At 33.1% G+C, this 25000-nt stretch overlaps 1 protein-coding gene across 3 annotated transcripts in view; it reads right to left on the bottom strand.

Annotated features, from left to right (window-relative positions):
* The window catches only part of LOC145279984 (ankyrin repeat and fibronectin type-III domain-containing protein 1-like), a 529276-nt gene that overhangs the window by 31439 nt on the left and 472837 nt on the right, over positions 1-25000 (bottom strand). For all 3 annotated transcript variants that reach the window (XM_080131579.1, XM_080131580.1, XM_080131581.1), the window contains 6 exons: positions 22937-23015; positions 18556-18659; positions 13097-13230; positions 6486-6564; positions 4690-4803; positions 2155-2343 (listed from right to left, as the gene is read on the bottom strand). In XM_080131579.1, the coding sequence (XP_079987705.1) occupies positions 2155-2343; positions 4690-4803; positions 6486-6564; positions 13097-13230; positions 18556-18659; positions 22937-23015 (699 nt within the window). The remainder of the gene's footprint in view (positions 1-2154; positions 2344-4689; positions 4804-6485; positions 6565-13096; positions 13231-18555; positions 18660-22936; positions 23016-25000) is intronic.

Consider the following 25000-nt stretch of genomic DNA (forward strand, 5'->3'; position numbering starts at 1 on the left):
GTCATATGATGTCGTGGAGCCAGCATGTTACCTTGAAATAAGTCAAAGAGAAGCTTCTTAAGCCATGTCGAACCCCTAACAACATCTCAGGAAAAGACCAGACTACAGCTTTGGACCAGGCGGCTATAGAACCGCCCCCCCTACTAACATGAAAATATCCCAGTCTAGCATCTCACCCAGTGAAAAACACTCAACCGTCTGAGAACAGGAATGGATCTATCATATAGGTCTACAAAACTGATCCGACCATTTGCGAAGGACCATTAGATGCAAAACTGACTTGTTTGCCCTTTAATGCCTAACCGATGCAGCTTGAAAGATCTTGCAAAATACAACAATAATGCAAAGGACTGTGTAAAAGAAATGGGAACCTGTCATATGACCACATGCTTCTGTTAGAGCAATGCCGAAGGTATGCTAGTTGGCGTTTATTATGATCGTTATAATAGTTGTAAAAATAGAATGTTGTCATAGCGAAATAAATATTTCTAGATAAAAAATTATTCATGTTAAAATGTTTTAATAGAAAAGAATGTTAGGACACAAACAATAATTTAAAAATAGGTTGACATCTAGAGTTTGACGTAGATTTATATAGAGGTCACTTAAAGTGATGTAGACGTAGGGTAGAGCTTGAAAAAACATATCATTGTTTAGTCAAGAATCGGAAGTGAGAGAGAGAGAGAGAGAGAGAGAGAGAGAGAGAGAGAGAGAGAGAGAGAGAGAGAGGGAGAGAGAGAGCAGTCGAAGTCGAGAGAGTGAGAAAGACGATCCATGGATTGTGATGGCTCCTAGTAGATGAGATCAGAATGCATTAGTCTAGGATCAGTGACAGCTTTCCAAAGAGGAAACATCGGTAAATAAAGTTGCTGAAAAGACAAACCGAGATTTGTTGATTCATTGGGATGAATTTTCTTTGCAGCCTTTCCGAGGATCTGTCAAACAAGATTAAAGACGGACTAGATATATTTCTTCGATTGGTCTTATGTTACAACCCTAGAGAAGTGTTATTTGTTCCTTTCTATTGTAAATGTTACACGTCCGTTGTTAAACTGTATCTGTTAATATATCAACACTGTCGTAAGTGTTATACGCACATCAATTCCACGAACGATAGAAAAACTAGATTAGACGAACACGTCATATAGATGATTGTATATACTCTCAGTATTCATACATTCAGTAGAACATTTTATACCATTAGACGATGCACGCGTTTAGACACACGTATATAATATATACTCCCCCGTATACAACACTTCAAAGGCATGCAAGGAAAAATAAGCTGCACTCTCCGACCTTCTTCACGTGAATCTTTTTGAACTCTGTAAATATTTATATCAAACTTGAGAATCTTTGTGGAATTTTGACCTGAATATTTTATGAAATTGATTTACAATTAGTTCTAAGTGACAGTCCTCTCGAGATCGAAGTTTCAATCTTTACGAAAGACAATATATATATATATATATATATATATATATATATATATATATATATATATATATATATATATTATTCAATTTTCATCGCAAACAAGGTACAGTGCCACTTTGAAGTAGGGCGCTACTATTGGGGACATAGGTTGCAAGGATACGATGAATAGAGATGAATAGCAAGATGTTTGTTCACATTACACTTGAACTTCTGCATGCCAGTAGAGTTGGGAAAGCAGAAACCTGGAAGAGAGTTCCAAAGTCTAGCAATTCTGGGGAAGAAACTATAGGAGTAGAAGGATTTTTTACACCTAGGGATCTCTACTGTGATGGGGTGGGATTTAGCTGCTTGTCGGGTTTGTTGGGGGTATTCACGTCGAGGGGGTACAGGTGCTTGTAGTTCATCAGAGTATTCCCCAGAGCATTTTTTCTTTTACTCTTGGATTATGCCAAGTAGGTATTACTGGCATATTTATATTTTTTTCTTATAAACAAAAAAAAAAAAACCCCCAAAAAAAACCCAAAACAAAACAAATAATGGAAAAGAAAATGTTGTTCATTCTGAGATCAAATGATATTGAAAATAAATGTTTTATTTACATTTTAGAAGGCATTTAAGTGAAATCAAATATAGTGCCATGCTAAACTTCTTCCTTTCAGCTGCTAATAAAATTGGAGTGCTGTATCTATACATAGTCCACTTTCTTTTAGTACTTACTTGAAGGCTGGGCACACGAAGGATTGGTGGGCGAATAGGCTCCGTAACCTTTCATGTTACGGGCACATACTTGCACGTAATACAAACTATCTTTGTCAAGGCCTGTGATTTCAAATTGTAAATTGTTTAAATCCTCCACGTACGATTCTCCTTCCAACGTGAGAAAATCGCTGGACTTACTCCATTCAACTAAAAAAAAAAAAACAAACAAGAAATTAAAAAACAAACTTAAAATCAATTCAAATGTATATCAAGTTTAAAAAAAAAAATTTTTTTTTACAAAGGAGTCACCACTTATCAAGGCTCAGAGGCCACTCGAGAATAAGGGTCAATGAGTGTGTACAGTGGTCAAGGGGAACATGTATTAATCGTTAGTAGTGGAAATTTGGTAAATTGGATAACTTAAGGAGAATGGCTCATCAAAAATTTGTTCATATTGGACTTGAAGACAACCATATTGTAGTCAGTTGGAAAGCAGGAAAACAGAACAGAGTTCCACAGGCGTGCAGTTCTAAAAAGGAAGCTTTGTACATGGAATCTACGTTTAGGTTTAGGCACAGATAAAGAGTGTGGGAAATTATTGATAGTGGTTTCAGCTAGATGAGTGCTTTTCGTGAAAGTCAGGCCAAAGGGGCCATAGATTGGAGCTCAGACGAGCACTTGCCATGAAAATAATGATAAAGCAGAGACAGGCCTGCAACGTCTCTTCTGTGGGAAAGAGGTTACAAAGAAGAGAAAAGGGCATCCTCCACCAGACTATGAAGTCTATTTTGAACTCTGTTAAGGCAGGATAAGCTGCTTCTAGCAGCTCCTGCCCAAATGTGGCAACAGTACTCCATCCTTGGACTTACTTGGTTCCTATACAGGTAAAGAATTGCATCAGCAGTGAGATATCTACTAGAGAGGTAGAACGATCCCACCATATTTCTAGCAGCCTTAGTAACAGATTTGATGTCCGTGTTCCATCTCAGATCAGGAGTAAAGGTCAGACATAGAAGCTTGTCAAAACATGGAGCCCCCCAAGACGAGGGCCATTCATTTCGAGTGATGCCAAATGAGGATCAGCGTTGATGATTGGTTTTAGATGCATTAAAATTAACCAGCCACCTCTTTCCCCATTGCACTTCGTGATCAAGATCAGAGGAGAAAGAATCAGAAAGAACTTGGTCATTTATGGCCTTTGATTTGTCATCAGCATAAATGTCTACAAATGATCTTAGGATGTGATTTGGGAGATCATTTATGCAGATCAGGAAAAGAGTTGGACCCAGGATGGACCCCTGAGGGACTCCAGCATTAATACTGTGAGCTTCTGATTTCTGCCTATCAACTACTACTCTTGTGAATCTATCAGATGTAATAATTGAGAAGACATTTCCAGCTATACCATAGCTGGGGATTTTGTGGAGTAGACCTTTATGTCATACCCTATCAAAGGCCTTTGATATGTCAAGGGCAATTGCCCAAGAAAGGAAGCCTCCATCGAGGGATTCACTAAGATATTAATAAGTTTTGATTTTTAGAAAGTTGCAGCAATGCAAAGGTGAACTGAAAAAATTTTTTTTTCTTACGGTTTCATCTTCGACCAATAGCATGTTACATTTTGTTACAGTTTTTCTAATATTTCGAAGGTATTATCTCCTTTTTAAAGTATCTTCATTTGAAAACAACGTGGACATCATGTGCCAGAGAGAGAGAGAGAGAGAGAGAGAGAGAGAGAGAGAGAAAGAGAGAGAGAGAGGGAGAGAGTGGAGAGAGAAACAAGTCGTCTGTCCCCTTTCAGGGATCGCTTGTCTTCACGGCAAAATTAACATTTTCAGTTTTTAGAGAGAACTGTCATAAGAAGGAAAAGGAAAGCTAAGTAAGACAAGATGTACCTATTTACTATGCCTCCCCACGGGACAGAGTTAGACACCAGGGTCGTTTTTTAACGTGGAGAAAAGGTACAAAAATAAAAATTGTCTCAGTCGTGAAGGATTTCTCCTCCACTGAAAGAGAACAAGAAATAGAAGTGCAGCATCTGAAGAACAGATACTACACTTTGATCTTGCCCAAAAGGCCAAGTAGGTAAATATAAGTAAGACAAGATGTAGAGATAGAAAAAGGAACATGAAAGAAAGATTAAGAGAGAGAGAGAGAGAGAGAGAGAGAGAGAGAGAGAGAGAGAGAGAGAGAGAGGAAGATATTAACAGAGAAATAAATTCCAGCCAAATAGCAACTAAAAAATAATGAGGTAAAGCTCTAGCGACTTTGCAGAAATCAGCCTTTTCTTATTAAAAAGAAAAACAGATTTCTGTCAATTTCTCACAAAAACAAAAACAAAAACAAAGCATAGAATTCACATATGAGAGAAGTTTGGATTTTAGAGATGTCAATATCTCATATTCATAAGATTTAATTGAAAATCTGTGTTTTCTTATCAAAAAGAAAAAAAAAATTAAAGTGTAGAACTCGCATATCTGAAAGGTTTGAGTTTTTGAGCTAACCTACTTGTCGTATTGTTGTAAACAAAAAGTATTTCAATAAAGAACTAACCTTTATAACTAGTGACAACGGCGCCATTGTGGTTGAGCGGCTCATCAAAGTCCACTAACAATGAAGAACTACTTGAAACACTTAAAGTGACATTACTGGGACAATCAGGAGAACCTGTAATATAAAAAAAACATGTCAAACATTGAGCAATACTTATCATATGTTCTCTTGATTCTTATTTAGAATTCGACTTTAATAAATAATAAAAATACATCAAATACAGACAAATCTTTATGATGTACGTACACGTCAAAGAATGAAGATATTATATTTCCAAAAATTACGTAAACTGATCAAGTAATTCTTTTTTACCAAGAAAATCAAATTATATGACTCGCGAGATGGGAGTCGCCATTTTGTTTTAGAATGGGTAACAATTTGATTCGACTACTGAGATTTTGTTTCAATCTAGATCCACCCCCTCCCTATGTTAAGAATGTATTTCTAGATAATAACGTTATGTCAGCACGTTCCGTAAACTGCAGAAGTATTTATTTTTATTTTCCCAGTTAAAAAATACTTGATCTACAATTTACGTGATTTATATAATAACGCCATCTTATTGTTTATTATCGGATTGCTTGTATGCAAATTTATTCATTCACAATTGGTGATTTGAAAAAAAAAAAAATATTATTAGTTAAAGAAAGAAAAAAAATCCAAACATTTGTTATTAGTTTAAACAAAGTTAATTTGAATTTCGCAAAAAAAAAAAAAAAAAAAAAGGAAACAAAAATAAATAAAAAACATTTCTCATTTATTACTGCCCCATTTGCAACAAATTATGTTATTAACAAAAATGAAGAAAATTATTTTATACGGTGAGATTTGAAAGGATCAGACAGGTTTATTTCTTTTTCAATACAAAAGGTCAATTGTGGCATGTCTGCAAAATAGTTTAAAAGTCGGGTACAATAAAATTTTAGGTGTTAGTCCAGAATTTAACCTAATTCAAAAACAAAACTACAGAAAGTAAAAAAAAAGTTCATGGATAATGACTGTCGTGTGTCTATAGAGAAAATTAAGTGCACAGTTTGATGTGAGTGTTGGAACTGTACACACAATTATTGGCGATGAACTGAAGATGTGGAAGATTTGCACAGTTTGTTCCAAGAGTGCTCAGAGAAGATCAGAAAGAAAAACTTTGTCATGATCATGACAGCAGGGAGATGGTCGAGCTGATTAGTTCAGGTCCCACAGTTCTTGATGCTCTGGTGACCTGCGGTGAAAGCTGGATCTACTGCTATGATCCAGAGACCAAGAGACCAAGAGACAAAGTTTCCAGTGGAAGCATACTGGTCCTCCCAGACCCAAGAAGACCACCCAGAAACTTAATGATGCTAACTTTTTTTGACAGCACTTTTTTTGACAGCACGGGCATGATCTACATGTACTGGGTTCTCACTGGACTGACAGTCGATAAGAAATAATATGTTGAGGTTTTAAGGGAGTTCAGGAAGAGATTCTATCAAAAAAAGCCAGCATTCTTTAAATCGGGTCAGTGGCATTTCCACCAGGACTGGAGTACTGGAAATCTGGGGAGACTTGTTGTCACTCAACTTCCACAGGCTGTTTTCAAGAAGAGATCTTTGATGACCTGTTTGAAAGCTCCTTGTGAGCCAATAATAATTACAACAACAACAACAACAACAACAACACCAACGTGAAACCTGTTTTGCTTTAACAGTTCATAAATTATTACAAAAATGATGCTTCTATTTTATGAAACTAAAATAAAATGTAAAAAAGAAAAGATGAAAACTTCTTATACATAAAATAATAAAATAGATATTTACGGGCTAAGCAATAACCAGTTCTCATTCTTTTGAGTAATTTGTGTCGGAATTCCCAGTGAGCAAGTTGTTTCTCGTTTTCCTGAAAAAAAAAAAAAAAAAAAATCATATGAAAAATATCGTCAAACATGGGAAATTAGTTACAGATAATTCGCTTTTTTTTCTTTTTTTTTTAAAACTACTTTAAATTAATTATTCTCAGAATTTCTTTTCTTATCTTTAAATTCTTTTCATTATTGAAACTGGATACGAATCGAAAAAGAAAAACATGAGAATTATTTTATTAATAGAACTTATGTCATTCTGTTTCTTGGATATTTCTGTGTAATGACAAATAGCGGCAAAGAAAAAACAAACAAACAAAACAAAACAAAAACAAACAAACAAAAAGCTAACAAGCACGTGCTATTGCGAGTGACTAAGACAAGTTTAGTAACACAAGCTCTCGTAATAAACTCACGCCGTGATTTAATGACTGTCTTTATAACATTAGAACATCGGGACTTAGTTAGCAAGTACAGCACACCATTAGTGGTAATCTTAAAAAAAAAAAAAAATCATGAAGTCGATTACAAAACGACACAGTAAGTTAGTAGAGCCCATCTGAAATGTTCCTCACCCACTCCCTAAATCAACAGAGATTAGACCATTCTTTTAATGACCTGGTCCCTGTTGATTGCAGTGTAATGCTGATTATCTGCAGTTCTAGGAGGTCCACCCTCCCAGCCTTTACCTTCTCTTTTTGAGAACGGAGGTTATTTTATTGCTAATCGGTTGAGGCACACTTGCCGGGGAATGCCAGGCATTTTTTGCAGGTTAGAGTGTCCTTTCTCGAGGACGCTGACGTCTCAATCACACTTTTCGAGCTTGGTGTCACAGTTCTTGCAGTGAGCGAGAACCATATACCCCTATCTGAAATGTTGTCCACAAAGACGTTAGATGCAAGTCGTATGTGATGTGTAAAAGGTCATTTTACGCTCCACAAAGTAAACGAAAAGCGTCTCAAAAGTGCTAATAGACTCATATCCAAATTTTAAAACCAAGGAGCATTTTTCATTTGGCATTTTAGTTCCCCAGATCCGAATCCTTTGGACTTTTATGGATAGAACATAGTTAAGAATGAGCTTGCGTGCACAAAGAGATGCCAAGTTAGAGTTCGTGTTTTCCGCCTGAGCATGGCGTGCATGGTTTCAGGTCGAGTCGGACCCCAGAGCACAAAGTAAGCCCTGTGTCAGGATTAGTTTCCTAGCTAGCCGAGTGAATGCCCCTTCCCGCGATAGGAAACCTTCAAGATGGCCACACTTCAGCTTCGTTTTCTTTCCGTCCCTGAGCTACCCCATCAATCGATTTCATTTTGGAGTGACATCATATACCCCCTCCAACTCCCCTACCCCAGTTTTTCTTTGTTCCCGATCTAGAATTCACCCCCATCAACCTGCTTGTTTTCGGCCCCATCAAGTCCGAAAACTGGGCGGTCTGCCATCTAGAAAGACTTACTAACATTTTTTTGTGTCGCCAATGAAATTCTATTAAAACAATTTTTTTTTAAATAAGATTCTATTTTTTACATACAATCTATATAGAAAAATGCGAGCATGAAAAGTAATATGGTTAAGCTTAAACATGGAAAAGAAAAGGACAAGATATTCTAGTAAAAAATATGATAAATTTATGACTTAAACTATTGCAGCATTAACAATTGATTACATAATGTTAAATTGAATACAAAAAATCTTAATGCTGCAATATTTTAAGTTATACATTTTTTATATTTTTACTAGAATATCTTGTTCTTTTCTTTTCCATGTTTAAGCTTAACCAGATTATTTTTCATGCTCGCATTTTTCTATTGTAATCCATGATTTTTCTAGGCTTCCAGTAAATTCACTTGGTCTTTGTTTAATTTCAGTCTTATTTTTTTTACCCCCAGAAACATAACATGCACGTACGTAAAACAATGTACGGCACTCGTCTGCTTTCATTCTCTCTCACTTGTTACTTCTGTTTTCGCGACAGCAGTGAATTAGTAGCAACACTAGTCGCTGAAGCGACATGATTGCTATGAGAACCAGTCATAAAAAATGTCGCTCACCTTCTTACGAATTTTTACGATTTTGAACACCAGTAAATTTATCATAACCTTTGTTTTACTGAACGAAAACGGAACTATTTTTTTTCACAATATAGCTGAGAAGGTGATCTATAAACTGTAATAATTGTTTGAAATTTGATCGCAAAATGAGAGGGTGGTGAAGCTTTAAAGCAGTTCTAAATGACTAAAACTGCCATTTAACCACATATTGAAACACTACCGTGCTTGAATAGTGTGTGTATATATATATATATATATATATATATATATATATATATATATATATATATATATATATATATATATATATCGGGAATCGGAAAATCGAAGCTTTTTGGAATATCGGAATCGGTATCGGAAAATTTTTTAGCCCATTTTCCGATGCCAAAACCGATTCCGTAAATTATCTTTTTTTATTTGATTTTGGTTTAAGAAACAACTTGCACTGCTTGTAGTAATAATAAAATAATAAATATTTATTGATTTAAACTTCCAGCAAGACTAAAATCTCCAAATCATCCCCTCACAAGTGTGTTTTTACGTTTGAGAAAGTGTAAGCACATTTAAAATGTGTTTTTACGGTAATCGGGACAAAATAACATTTTTATAGTTAAATATTTAGAGATTTATAAAGAATCGGATTCGGAATCGGTAATTGTATCGGAATCGGGGAAAATACTGGAATCGTCCTCTCACTATATTATATTAGTCACACTCACACACACACACACACACACACACACACACACACACACACACACACACACACACACATTATTAATAAAAAAACGGTTTGATCTGGGAATCTTAAGTAGAACGACCTCTGGTGTGTTTACGATATTATGGTGAATGAGAACTCTAGCTAGGATTAGCATAGACCAATCAAAGGCACAGTATCGAAAATCGTAAAAATCTGATCTTAAAAATAGTTTTTTCTCTCTGATAGATAAAAAAAAAAATAATTTTTACAGGGGAGTATTTTACGTTACACCGACCAAGTAAAATAACAAAATTCCGGCAAACGATTTCTTCTTAAAAAATAGATTTATTATAATCTGGAGATATAACTTAGTGGTAGAACATTCAACTACAGATCGAATGATACTAAAGCTACTCAAACCTGGGTGTACCTCGCCATTTTATTTTAATTTTTTCTTATTAATGGGTTCAATTTGCGATAAAAGAACAGGTACCATTTAAAATCGCCGCAATTCATTTCTTCGTTTGCATATTTTAAAACTAAGCATTAATCGGAAGTGACTTTTCCAGGGCATTCATCATCAAGCCCAAATATCAGCTGACGTGATATTGTAAACAAACACAGACGGAATTTGATGAACGACATTATCATTATTATTTTTTTTATTTAAAAACTTTTTTTTTTTTTTTTTGCGAATTAGTCCACCGGGCAAATTCTTTCTCGTAATATATAATGATCAATAGAGGATTGAGTCTATAATAATACATACGCAATCTGCATAAATTAAAATATCATGTTTAAGCGTATTGTATGATCGGGCAACGCCGGGCTGCCAGGTAGTAAAATATATAAATCAAAGTGTATTTATCTGCAAAGGATTTTCGGGTTTCTTTACGCAGAAAGATATGATCTTATTACACAGAGAACTTAAAATAAAATAGGTTTGTCTGCAAAACTATCACATTTTGGGAACATACGACGGAATAGACTTGTAGTTGAAGTCTTGCTACCAGAAGCAGAATAGAAGTACTTCTTACCTCGAGTATGAGGTCTCCAGTTAACCAATACAAACGAAACAAACACTGTTTACATATTGTAACATTTTGCAATGACCCCCCACCCTTAAAAAAAAAAAAAAAAAAAAAAAAAGAAACTGTTTATTCTTTACGCCGTTCATCTTTCTTGTATGAAATTTACTTCTCCTTAAGTGGTTTGCTTTCGGGCTTATTTGTTTTCTTTTCCTCCTTTCGAACGTGTCCAGGTTGAATTTCTTGATCCGCAGCCCATTTTCACTGCACTTATGAAGATCTTGTTTAAAAAAAGGTAATCAAAACACGATCAAACAAAAATCCCCTGCTACCCAAGCAAAACTTTATACCGTTGCCTTCGCCCAGTCTCGAAAGGCAGTAGATACCCCCTGTGCACCGTGTAATTGTGAGGCAAGGGTTGCGCAATCTCCAACCACATCTCTCCTGCATGAACACTGCTCGAGTCCAGTGGTAAGGAGAAGTCCAAGACGACTGGAAATAATGGCGAGACAAGCCTACAAGCATCTGAACTTTTCACCCATTTTTTGCATTGACCAGGCTCAACGTTGCTTAACTTTGGTGATCTAACGAGAACCAGTGTGTCAACGTAATTATGCTGTATATAAAACTCTTATACTACAAGTTGATTTATATACATATATATATATATATATATATATATATATATATATATATATATATATATATATATATACATATATATATATATATATATATATATATAACTACTTCATTTACTCACATAAAATTAATATACGAAAGTATAAATTTATGCGTTAACTTTAAGTATTTACTTCAAAAGTGATCAATACGTAAGTAGAGCTAGTTAGTAAGTCATAAAATATATATAGCGATTAAGCTACACTGAATATTCTGCGTTTCATCCACTCTAGGACTCTTCATAGTGGATGAAACGCAGAATATTCAGTGTAGCTTAATCGCCATATATATTTTATAACTTACACACTATATATATATATATATATATATATATATATATATATATATATATATATATATATATATATTTATAATATATAATGATATATATATATATATAATATATATAATGATATATATATATTATATATAATAATATATATATAATATATATATATATATTTCTGTAGAAATATATTTTCTCATAATATATACCAATCCTTATTTAAGAAGCTCAATGTAATTGCAGAGCAATATAGTGAATAAATTACAAAAAACTATATTCCAAAATTCATGACGTTGACCATCTTATTATTTATTCCTTTAATTCAGTTGACCTTTACAATTCTTTACAGTATCTGTTTCGTAGCGCAAAATCAATCACTTAATTATTATATCAATCAATGAATCTATTATGCCCTTGACTCATCAGAAGAAATAGCAACAATCAATCCGTCAAAAGGAATTGAAGTGTGATTTGATATGATTAAAATCCGAAGATTGGAAGAGAAGCTGCAAATACCTTTAATATGTTTCCATTACGCCATTTTGAATTTCAAAAATAAAGTTACTAGACCCAAGTATTCGTACTAACATTCGCTATTAATTTATGCATATTATATCAAAATGTTATATTTAATAATTAGTAAATTTATTAATTCTAACTATATATGCATACTAATGAAAATGACATCAATAAATTATAAAATATTATACATGTTTGCATATATGAAACTAAACCAAATTAAAAAAGACCGATTGACCTTTACTTATCAAAGTATTATTATGTACATCTATATCAAAAACACGTTTTTTTTTTAAATTTTTAAATTTTTTATTTCTATACTTTGTGGCCTAGGCGCGTACGCAGACCCCACAATTTGAATGAATCATCATTATGCCAGATCAAACATACACGTTCCTGTGTCTCGATACATCTTCTATCATTATATGTGATCAGTTTTCTATAATAGTCAACCATATAGGAGCCAATTCGTGACCAGACACTCACACAGACGTTCAACTTTATATTATAGAAGATATATATATATATATATATATATATATATATATATATATATATATATATATATATATATATATATATGTATATATATATATAGTCACTGATTAAACAGACCACGTTACCTGACATTTAAGTGAAGGTCATTATCTCTTTAGGACGTAATTAATTTGTTATATCATCCAGAGAGAGAGAGAGAGAGAGAGAGAGAGAGAGAGAGAGAGAGAGAGAGAGAGAGAGAGAGAGAGAGAGGAGTGCGTAAGAACGAATAATTATTCCTATTTACTTGTCTCCCCACGAGGGCTGAGTAAGACACAAGGTCGGTTTTTAATGTGTAATGTGGGAAAAATCCAACTCTCCAAAAAAAGGGGCACTCTGGATAGACACAAAAATAAAAGTTGTCTCATCTAGAAGGATTTCTACTCCACTGACTGTGAATAGTAAAAAGTGAAGTGTAGTACTAAAACAGATACTACACTTTGTTCTTAGACAAAAAGCCAAGGAATATCAAAAAATAAAATAATTATCAAGAAATATATATATATATATATATATATATATATATATATATATATATATATATATAGAGAGAGAGAGAGAGAGAGAGAGAGAGAGATAGAGATAATTGCTCGATAATCGATGACGTCATGTAATTTTGGCAACTTTATAAATAGACTAGGCGACATATTGCGCCAACAAATGTTAAAAAGAATAGCGTATTTAATAATCCATACAACTCTTATCGACTGAACGGGTCATGGGTCGTCTAGTTTTTAAATAAAAAAGATAAACAAACAGGAAAATAATTACTTTTTGATGTAAAGAAGAGACATTATTGCCAGCCGACGATCCATTCAAGACGGCAGCCATTAAATTAACAACTTTGCTTTCTGCGTCTGCCACCAGGGAATCAAGCATATGTGCGCAATATTCAGGTCGTTGAACTGAAACACAAAGGGTTTTAGATAAAATTTAGTGATACTTTTTTAATACAACGATTTTTTAAAAAATTTTCTCATCAGTGCATCTATTTTATTATTTGGTGTTATATCATCCCTATATACTCTTCAGAAAATTAGAAATTCTTTGCTTAGATAGACAAAAAGCATGAGAATATAATGTTGCAAGAAGAAAAAATATGAACAAAGATGGCTGCCAGAACAAAAAATGGGTATGTTTGATCTGGCAGAACGGTGGTTAATCTCTGCCGGAGAAAAAATATGAACAAAGATGGCTGCCGGAACAAACACACGATGTTGAGTTTTCTATAAAAGTTTTTTTCTTCTTATAACATTATATTGTCATGCCTTTTTTTTTTTTCTATCGAAGCAAAGAATTTCTAATTTTTCTGGAGAGTATATGCACGGAAAGAGAAGGTATTGACATAATAATAAACATTTGTTTCTGCATAATGAAACGGATCTGTAAAAATGTACCGAACTTTTAACATGTTGGAGGAGCTGTTTTGCCTGAAAAATAAATATTTGGATCTTAGAATGTAGCTATACTGTTATTCTTTAATATATTCTCTTCTGTTATATTTAACATATATTGAGAAAAACAAGAAAAAGGAGTGGTAATACACAAAGGGTTAAATATAACTAAAAACATATTTAACCAAAGCAACACACACACACACACACACACACACACACACACACACACACACACACACACACACACACACACACACACACACACACACAAGCAAAAGTACCCGTCGTTGACTGGGTTCAAAAACAGCCTACAGAAAATGGACTCTGATTTATGAAAGTATGATAGGTTATGAAAAGGAAGGGTTGTAAAGAGATAGCGTCGAATTTGGGGGTATCAAAACCAAAGCAAAATATGATGAAAGTAAAAATAAAATAGATAAATCCCATAATTTATTATACCATATCTGTTGCCACTGAAACACTTATCACAATATTCTGTGGACCTATATTAAAAAACCTTGTTAAACTTTGTGACTTATTTCCATTCTATGGAGGTCAGGCGCGAACGAACACCCTATTTTATTATACCATATTTCTTCAAACTGAAACATAATTATCAAAGTATACTTATGCAGATAGATATGAAAAGTCTTTATTAAAGTTTGTGCCTATTTCCATTCTATGGAGGCCAGGTGCGAACGCAGACCCCACAATTTTATTATACCATCCCTATTTAAGTTAACACATACTTATCAAAGTATTATGTACATCTATATCAAAAACACTTGTAAACTTTTTTTTTAATTTTTTAATTTTTTATTTCCATACTTTGTGGACCAGGCGCGAACGCAGACCTCACAATTTTAATTAACCACCGTTCTGCCAGATCAAACATACCCATTCCTGTGTCCCAATACATCTTCTATCATTATATGTAATCAGTTTTTAAAATAGTCAACCATATAGGAACCTATTCGTGACCGCACACACACACACACACACACACACACACACACACACACACACACACACACACACACACATAGACATTCAGCTTTATATTATATTATATATATATATATATATATAGTAACAAAATACAGTACAGTATATAATACACATGAATATAATCAAATAGCATTCATTTCTTTCGTTCCATCTGGCATGCTTTGAATCGAACTGTAACATCCACTATTTGAAAAGGGGAGTTTTTTTCCTGAAGTATAATGGATACTGTCACAGACATAACAAGTAAGACATTTATACTTAATATAAGTGAATAAATATATGAATATAGACATATATGTATGTACTTTTTGATTTGTAAATTGCCACTTGTTTTCGTCTTCTCTTATCAACACCAACTATATATCGTTCCTCGCATTGTGATAGCCTTCTAAATCTCTACCACATACCTATCAATACAATGCTTTAAGCAAACTATATATCAATTATGTACATATACATATACACACACACGCATATATATATATATATATATATATATATATATATATATATATATATTAATGAAAACAAAGGGATGTAGTGTTTACCTCATATACGCAATGGCAAACTTCAAACTAATATAAATAACAGTATTTATATATAGAAAATTTAATCCCAACCGAATTAAAAAGCTCAATACACAATAGAGAGAAAGAAATATAAAACTGTATTCAATACGCAATAAGAGAAAAAAATTTAAAACTGTAAATTGAAGTTTACAATCAAAATTTATTGTTTGACTGAATACACAAAAAAACAATTTACAAAGTCCTTATTACGCAAAGTTTCAAAGAATGCTATTCTTGTTATTCTTCTCATCAGAGGACAGAAAGGAATCAGCAAATTATATTTGTAGCAATGCTTGAATTTGTTAGTTAAGGCATTAAGTGGAACCAAGATACGAGGTGCCTTCGATAAGTTTCCGGACTTTTTGTATGAGCACTTTTATTAATAGTACACAAAACTCTAGTCCCCTTTGAAGTAATCTCCTCCGGCTGCAATGCATTTGTTGTACCGTTCCAACAATTTCTAGAAGGCCCCATGGAAGTCCTCTTGTGTGAGCGTGTAAATGACCCGCATCACAGCTACTTTCATCTCCTCAGTTGTCTCATAACGACAACCTCTAAAGTTTTCCTTGAGCTTAGGGAATAACGAAAAGTCACAGGGCACAAGGTCTGGACTATAGGGAGGGTGAGGAACTGTCTTGATGCCCATCTTGGTCAAATAGTCTGTGACAAGGATGGAGTTGGGACAAACTTTGCGCAAATCTTCAGCATCTTCAGTTTCTCACAAATAATTGTGTGTACAGTTCCCACACTGACATCAAACTGTGCACTTATTGTCTTTATAGACATACAACGGTCCTTATCCATGAAATTCTTTATTTGGCCAATCAACTCTTGTGTACTGATTTTCTTACTCCTCCCACATTTCTCATCATCCCTCACAGACTTCCTTGAATCTCTTATGCCACTCCAAAAACTGATGCTTGATTCATGCAAGATGTTCCAAAAGCAGTCTGAAGCATTCCATACATTTCTGTGGCATTTTTTTTCAAGATTAAAACTCAAAATTTTATTGCATATCGTTCTTCTAAAATGTCCTCACGTCCAGATTACATTTTTGAAATTCACCAGCTGTGACAATCAAGCTTTAGTAGAGTGTATTCCAGTTCCTGCTGTAGCTGATCATTTGAACCTGAAATCATAAAAATTGGTCAGTCATCTTATATGATGTCTAGCAATAACATACTGAATTTTTAAGAGTCTACGACAATTCTAAATGCCTGTACAAAAAAAGTCAGGAAACTTATTGAAGGCAATATTTCAATGATCTTTCAAAGCAGTTATAAACAACAATATTTACACTGTGTCATTTATAATTCAAATATGTACAAGACATCTGTGGCCAGTTTTTATGCACAATGGTATGGAAAATCCATTTCTGGACTTCTTTTTGTCAATTTAGGTAAAGTCTAACTGAAAAGAGTATCAATAATTTCCCTCACACTTTGTCTGTGCCTAAACCTAAACGTAGATTCCATGAACAAAGTTTCTTTCTTAGAACTGCACACCCGTGGAACTCTCTTCCGTGTGCCTGCTTTCCAGCTGACTACAATATGGTTGTCTTCAAGTCCAACAGAAACAAGTTCTTGATGAGTCGTTCCACTTAATTTAACAAATTTACCAAATTTCCATTACTAACGGTTACTATATTTTCCAATTGACTACTGTATACCCTGTGACTCTTATTCTCGAGTGGCCTCTAGGCCCTGATAAGTGGTGATGCCTATGTATAAAAAAAAAGTTCTTTTTCAAGATTGCTATTTTCGAGAATTTTGTGGAGAATCTTAGTGATGTTAGTGATGAACATGGCAAGAGATTCCATCACGATATTTCAGTGATGGAGAAACGGTTTAAAAGGAAAATGGAACCTTGAAATGCTGGCAGACAACTGCTGGAATATAATAAAAGAGGTTAACACTTAAGACGAGGGTTAAGAAATCAAATGTTGTTTAAACTGACAATTCTGTGTTTTTCATTCATAACCACTAATAATAAAATATGATTTATAGTACATGATATCGGTGCTTAATCTACAGAAATAAAGGTCAGATTTAGTATCAGGATTTTTTTCTTACACAGAAATAGGTCTTATTTAGCATATACTTTGTTTAAACCTGAAATTTGTTGCACAGTGTAATTATATACTAGTAGATCATTGTGTTCTATGTAGGCCCTCATTTGAATGGTTTTTACACTGCTGATGCTGTGTCTCAGGTCTTGCATTTAGTCGTAGTTGAGATAGGACTCTTAGATAGATAGCTATTTCAGCATGTACTTTTTTTTTTTACTGGTAGCAGAATCTGTCGTCAGACTAGTTTTAAAATAATAACAAAGTAAATCATATTTGCTTTAAATAACCAATGCATTCTCTATAATACGTTTACCCTGGTAATTCATGTTTATTCAGATTCTTTCATTAGTAATTACGTCTGCTATATTATTCATGTTCTATGCCACTTTGATATTTGTCGGTGCTTGTGTAGATTAGTGATCTTTAAAACCAATGCATTTCCGATGAAAACATTATTACATAATTACGTGTTATGTTGAATTTAGTATAAATTAAAAAACAAAAAACAAAATGCAAAACATGATACAGTAACAAATGTGCTGGATGTATTTTTTAACAAACACACGCACACACAAATCATTCATAATTATGTTCTGAGATTCAGTGCTTAAAAATGCGCCCTTAATTTAAGTCAGTTTAACTCAAGGGAGATAAGTCAGCTTGCCATACTGAATTATAGTACAACTGTTGCACAGTAAAACATTAAAGCATACGATAAAACTCGATAATTTGATAAATTCTATTTTTACTTGTAATTATTTTTCTACTGGATCAGTTTTCTTAACTTTTGGAATTTATACTAATTTCGACATGACATGTAAGTACGTCATAATATTTTCACCTAAAATGCGTTGGTTTAAAAGATCACCGATCTACACAAGCATCGGTTTGTCTTTCACAAACGTTGTCGGTGAAAAATTAATGTATGTATTTGTATGCAAATTCAACCATTTCTCTAGTATTGCCATTTCTTTATTATTGTCTGTTTTTCCTTATACATTTCAACCCCGTATTATAATGGCTGACACATATTCAACATGGCGACGCTTGTGTTGGAGAAAGGGCCCCAGCACATCTGCTGCGACACAAACAATAAAATATCAAATATTCTAATTTTATAAAAGCAATTGTATATAAGTGTCTGATGAAATAAAAATAAAAAGAGTAGGAGAAAAAAAAAAAACTTACAAAAAGGATTTTCCTTTGCTCCATGGCTGAGCAAGTATTTGGCCATTGGGATGTTATTGGTCATCACAGCAATGTCCAATGGGCAAAGGTTTTCAGAATTAACGCTAGCAAAATAAATAAATAAATAAATAAAATAAAATAAAATAAATAAATAAATACAATACATAAATAAAATAAATAAATAAATAAATAAAATAAAAACATAATTAAATAAAATAAATAAATAAAATAAATAAATAAAATAAATAAATAAAATAAATAGATAAAACAAATAAATAAAAAAATAAATTAATAAAATAAATAAATAAATAAAATAAATAAATAAAATAAATAAATAAAATAAATAAATAAATAAATAAAATAAAATAAATAAATAAAATAAATAAATGAATAAAATGAAATAAAATAAATTAAATAAATAAAATAAATAAATAAATAAATAAAATAAATAAATAAAATAAAATAAATAAAATAAAATAAATAAATAAATAAAATAAATAAAATAAATAAATGAATAAAATAAAATAAAATAAATAAAATAAAATAAATAAATAAAATAAATGAATAAAATAAATAAATAAATACAATAAATAAAATAAATAAATAAATAAAATAAATAAATAAAATAAATAAATAAATAAATAAAATAAAATAAATAAATAAAATAAATAAAATAAAATAAAATAAAATAAATAAATAAAATGCAAAAATGACAAAAGAAATAGGAACAAGAATATAATGTTTCTGAATTTTTTAGATGAGGATTGCTTATTTGTATTATTATTCATCGGACTACTATTCTCATCTCGAGTGTGATTTTTCACAACGTTTCAAAACAATCAACATATACAACAACAAGAACTGGTCGTGAAATACGACTGGAGTGAAAAAAAATACAAACTGTTCTTCTAAGCTTCATTATGGTTCCTAAAAGTTGTTATAGTACATAAAAAAATAGTGCCAATTTTTTTGATGATTGATTTATGTTTAGGGGTCCCAACTTTGACATGAAACCATGATGATACATATACTTTAACAATCTACTCTATTATTAATGTTATGTAAAAAGGGACAGACCCCAGTAAGTAAAAGAGCAAACTAGATAAGTTTGAAAATGATATTTGGAAAAGGTTAGAATCGAACCCAGTAGGCAAACGTGAAAAAGATAATAGATATTTAATTCAGAGATACAGTCGATTGTTCATTCTTTTAGAAGTAACTGCATATTAAATATGTCAGTTAAAAGAATGGACAATACAAGTTTAGAAATAATGAGTAACGCATAGGTTAGATTTTGAAATAAATAGGTTATAAATATTTATAACCTATTTATTTCAATTAATTTAGGAATTTCTTTGCTTACCAGAGGCGTGTAGATGCATGTGCAAAGCGCACGTGTAATTTGAAACGTGAGGTAGTCACATTGTTTGACCATGCCTCTGACGTCATCAAGAAAGGAGATTCCCAATATATTAAAACAGGGTTTGAGGTTAGTTAGACAGTCACAGTTGAAGACGAGAGTTGGAGAGCGACTTAGAGCTGATGCCCTGGGAGGTGAAGAGGAGAAGAGGAGACCATGTAGTCGTAAAAGCTTGAATCCCTGACCATCATCAATCATCCAGCTGGTATGAATAAAGAATCATCTATATTTGTAATCTGTTGTCTTCCTCTGTCGTCATTCCACCAAAAGGAAAAAGCGTGTTTTGACTATCATCTTGAAAGAACTGTCTGTCCGGTTCCCATCATCATAAGTGAAGTATCTCTCCTCTATATATATTCAAAGAACTGGTATCTCTCAGCCTCAGTTAATAATGTCCCCCCTCCCTTGTTAAAAATGTATCCAGATATATGTCAACACAGCAATACACATTCTCTCGATATATGTTCTCTACAATATATACATGCTGATATATACAAACACAACGTAACATTAAGAGGCTCTTAGTATTCTGTTTGCCCGTGTTAACCATATGGCATGGTGCATGTTACCAGGTTCTTTTTTTTTTTTTTTTTACAACGGTGGTCACCACTTATCAAGGCCTGGAAGCCACTCAGGGATAAGGGTTATTGCAAGTACAGTACGTTAGTGTGGAGATTTAATGAAGTGTTTATTTAAGAGGGTGGTTCATTAGGAATTTGTTAACGTTGGACTTGAAGACATCCAAGTTGTAGTCAGGTGGGAAGCAGGCAGACGGAACAGAGTTCCACAGGCGTGCAGTTCTAAGAAAGAAGCTTTGTTCATGGAATCCACGTTTTGATTTAGGCACAGATATAGAGTGGGGGAAATTTTTCACAGTGGATTCAGCTAGACGGGTGTTTTTCGTGAAATATTGGCGAGGGGGGACCAGAGATTGGAGTTCAGACGAGCACCTGCCATGGAAATAACGATAAAACAAGGATAGGCTCGCAACGTCTCTTCTGTGAGAGAGAGGTTGCAGGGTAGAGAAAAGGGCATCCCCCACTAAGCCACAAAGTCTATTTTGTACTCTGTCAAGGCAGGATAGGCGCTTTTTAGCAGCTCCTGCCCAGATGTGGCAGCAGTATTCCATCCTTGGTTCTGTATGCATGATATATTTCAGATCATCTTCAGGTGACCGTGAAGCACCATTTTGTACCATTAAGCATGATATCAGGAGACATTTTTGATCCTTGCTGAGTGACAGAAATATGACATCTGAAACTGCTGCTGCAAAACCTTCAACACTTCGAACTCCGTTTAGCAGCCAATTTTTAATTCCGTTTACAAGATAAAGTTTACAGAAATACATGATTTATCCTATTATTTTATTCGGTTTTAATAAATAAATTACATCTCATTTGTTTTTTTTCCCCCATTTTCTTTTTATTAAAGATAGAAGTAAGAATATAGTGATATCATAGAACTACTTTCCTATGCGCAAGGATTGTAACCCTTTGGCGTAGGAACACATGAACAAAGTCATTTGATTTCAATATTAACAGCATGCCATAATGAACGAACGTGTTTGATGTTATCTTGTATATATGTTAATAAATCTAATATACAAACGACTATATGTCTGTCTGTCTGTCGGTCTCCATATTTTCAAACCCTATCTCCCCCGAAACTAAAAGTCGCAAAGCAGTGCTAGGGGCCTCAAATGATGTGATTTTTTATGGGCCGTTTTTTTATGGATCTTTTTCCTGTAAAAATTGGGGTTTGTATTACTGTACACATAGATTCGAAAAAGTTGTCAAAAAACAAATATATAACAAATAAATGTTATCAAAGGCAAGATAAGTTACTTTTATACCAAACTGGATATATTTTTCGTGTTTTTATTCAATGTAACATATTTATTCAGCTCGAAAAACATACAGTGTTTACCGATGTATTCGAAAATTCAAGATGGCGTCTGATTCTTTCTTTAACACGGTAAGTTTGGGAAAAGGTGTTATAAATAAAACACTATACAAAATATTAAAAACCCGCCGAATATATGTCAACCTATGTCACGGTAACATATATTGAGCGAGTTTTTAACAGTATTTTATCTGGGTTTTTATTTATAACACCTTTTCCCAAACTTACCGTGTTAAAGAGAGAATCAGACGCCATCTTGAATTTTCGAATACATCGGTAAACACTGTATGTTTTTCGAGCTGAATAAACATGTTACATTGAATAAAAACACGAAAAATATATCCATTTTGGTAGAAAAGTAACTTATCTTGCTTTTGATAACATTTATTTGTTATATATTTGTTTTTTGACAACTTTTTCGAATTTATGTGTACAGTAATACAAACCCAAAAATTGTTTTTAAGGATTCAAAATGGGTCAAAATTGAAAAAAAAAAAATCGTTATACATTTTGTACATTCATCTTAGTTCATTTATAACTTTTAATCGGTTTATATGCCTGTCACGTTGGTGCAGTGGTTACGCCACCAGCTTTGGATGCTTCGGTTTCGATTCTAGCTGATGGCACCTAAATACATTTTTTTTTTACTTTTGAAATCACGACTTTATAATAATATATACAAAATTTGGACAAATTAAAATATCATATTTAAGCGTATGTTACACCCGGGCAAAGCCGGGCACCACCTCATGCTAGTCATCAATATAGTAACAATGCCTCTGTTATAACTACTCAACCTTTTCATGACATTATCATGATATTATCGTATTGTTTGCTCCATTTATTAAAACAAAGAATGAAAAATGCGAAACAAAAACTAAAATAAAAAACTTCCCGGGCAACGCCGGGTACGTACAGCTAGTATTTGCATAAAACGAAGTGATGCAGGCATGAGTGTTATTTTGATTTAATTATAAATTTAAATTACCTCATTAGATAAAAGTGGTGACTGAATATATTTGCAGATGGTAAAAAGCAAGACGGCAGAAAATGACTGACCTATTTAAATCGAGGCAGTTGTTTTCAAGGATAAACTTCACTTGGTCCAAATCCTGCTGTTCAACCGCATCAAAAAGAGCTGCAAAAGCAAAAATAAATTTTCACACAATTAACCTAACAGTTCAACATAAAAATACACATTTGTATACAGTTAGGCATGTGTATGTATTTATATATTTCCATGTAGAGAATTTACTCTAAAACCTGTCAACCAATCATTATGAACTCTGGAACACAAGGTGTTAGGGGTCGTAATGTAAACTATATTTAGTTTAATTTACTTATATATAAAGGATGTAAATAAAAATGTGTGGAATCTCATTGTGGAAATTTAGATACCTCCGATTCTAAAAATGAATGAAATGACATTCACTAGATATAGGTGATTCTCTCTCTCTCTCTCTCTCTCTCTCTCTCTCTCTCTCTCTCTCAAAACATTGTTAATTTACTGCCCTCATAGCCGAATAGCGCAACGGTTAGAAACTCCGACTGTCAGATGGGCGGTCGGGTTTCAATCCTGGCTTGAGGTAGTTGCTTGTCTAGTCGCACTGATGAGCTGTGAAACAGCGAAACGGTACTTTATGTGGATGACAATATATATATTGTCATATATATATATATATATTGTCATATATATATATATATTGTCATATATATATATATATATTGTCATATATATATATATATTGTCATATATATATATATATATATATTGTCATATATATATATATATATATTGTCATATATATATATATATATATATATATATATATATATATATATATATATATATATATAGAGAGAGAGAGAGAGAGAGAGAGAGAGAGAGAGAGAGAGAGAGACAGACAGAGGCAGAGAGAGAGAGAGCTAGTTAGATAGAATAGATCTAACATTAATCAATAATAATAATAATAATAATAATAATAATAATAATAATAATAATAATAACAATAATAATAATAATAATAATAATAATAATAAAACGCATGCTATAGAAACATGTTTTAGCAGAATTAGGCATTAAAACAGCAGAGCGACAGTGTCACTCTTTAAACATTTTCTTTTGTAGAACTCTTCCTTTTAAACTCTCCCGGTTGCTATTTAGTTACGTCCCACAGCAGCAAGGCGCGGCAAAAGTCCGGAACGAGAGAGAGAGAGAGAGAGAGAGAGAGAGAGAGAGAGAGAGAGAGAGAGAGAGAGAGAGAGAGAGAGAGAGTATGTGTGTGTGTGTGCGCGTGCGCGCGTGTGTGGAGGGAATCAGTGTCTGTAAAGGATACGCTTTAGCTAGGTACTAAAAGTAGCTGAGAACGATAGGTGCGCCTCATGCATCCGTTGATAATGACCCTTTCTTGTGCACCTCCTAACTTCGTACCTAACCATATTTCATCCCAACAAAAAAGGATCTGATGGTTCAAAGCAGCTCCTAGGTTGTCAGAATTATGCCAAGGTGAATTCCGCTAGAATGAACAACTGGCGAAACAATTACTATCAATTAAACCTCAAATTTTCAGATAGCAGTTGTTTTTTGTTAAATTTGTAAAATCGCCTCCCCTAATGAGATTCTACGTTTTATAGGCGATTGCCCATGAACACCAATAAAAACTTAGCGATACCCCCCCCCAAAAAAAAAGAAAAACAAAAAACAATTACGAATTTGGAATGAGGAATCAATTTCGTATACAACTTTAACGTAAAACGATTTGCCGATTTCCGGGCCATTCTAGCTTTTAAGGGTGGTTAACCAAATTGTTTTACCACCGATTAGTATGATCGTAAATCGATAATTTAATCGACTAAAAATATATATATATATAGCTCTTTCTCGAACAAAACGCACATCATTTATATATCATAAAGCAAAAATGTTATCTGCTTTAAAACGCTAGGATGACCCGAAAATGAGGAATCATTTCACGTTAAATTTATATGCGAAACTGATTCCCCACTCTAAATTTTAAATTAACGTAATTGTTGTTTTTCTTCTTTCCGCAAAGTTTTTCAGTGTATTGTCGCCTAAAATGATGGAATCTCATGAGGACGGAGGTAGCGGGGGGGGGGGGCGGG

This window comes from Euprymna scolopes, chromosome 7 (assembly GCF_053919585.1).
Source record: "Euprymna scolopes isolate OS-2025 chromosome 7, ASM5391958v1, whole genome shotgun sequence".
NCBI classification, from domain to species: domain Eukaryota; kingdom Metazoa; phylum Mollusca; class Cephalopoda; order Sepiida; family Sepiolidae; genus Euprymna; species Euprymna scolopes.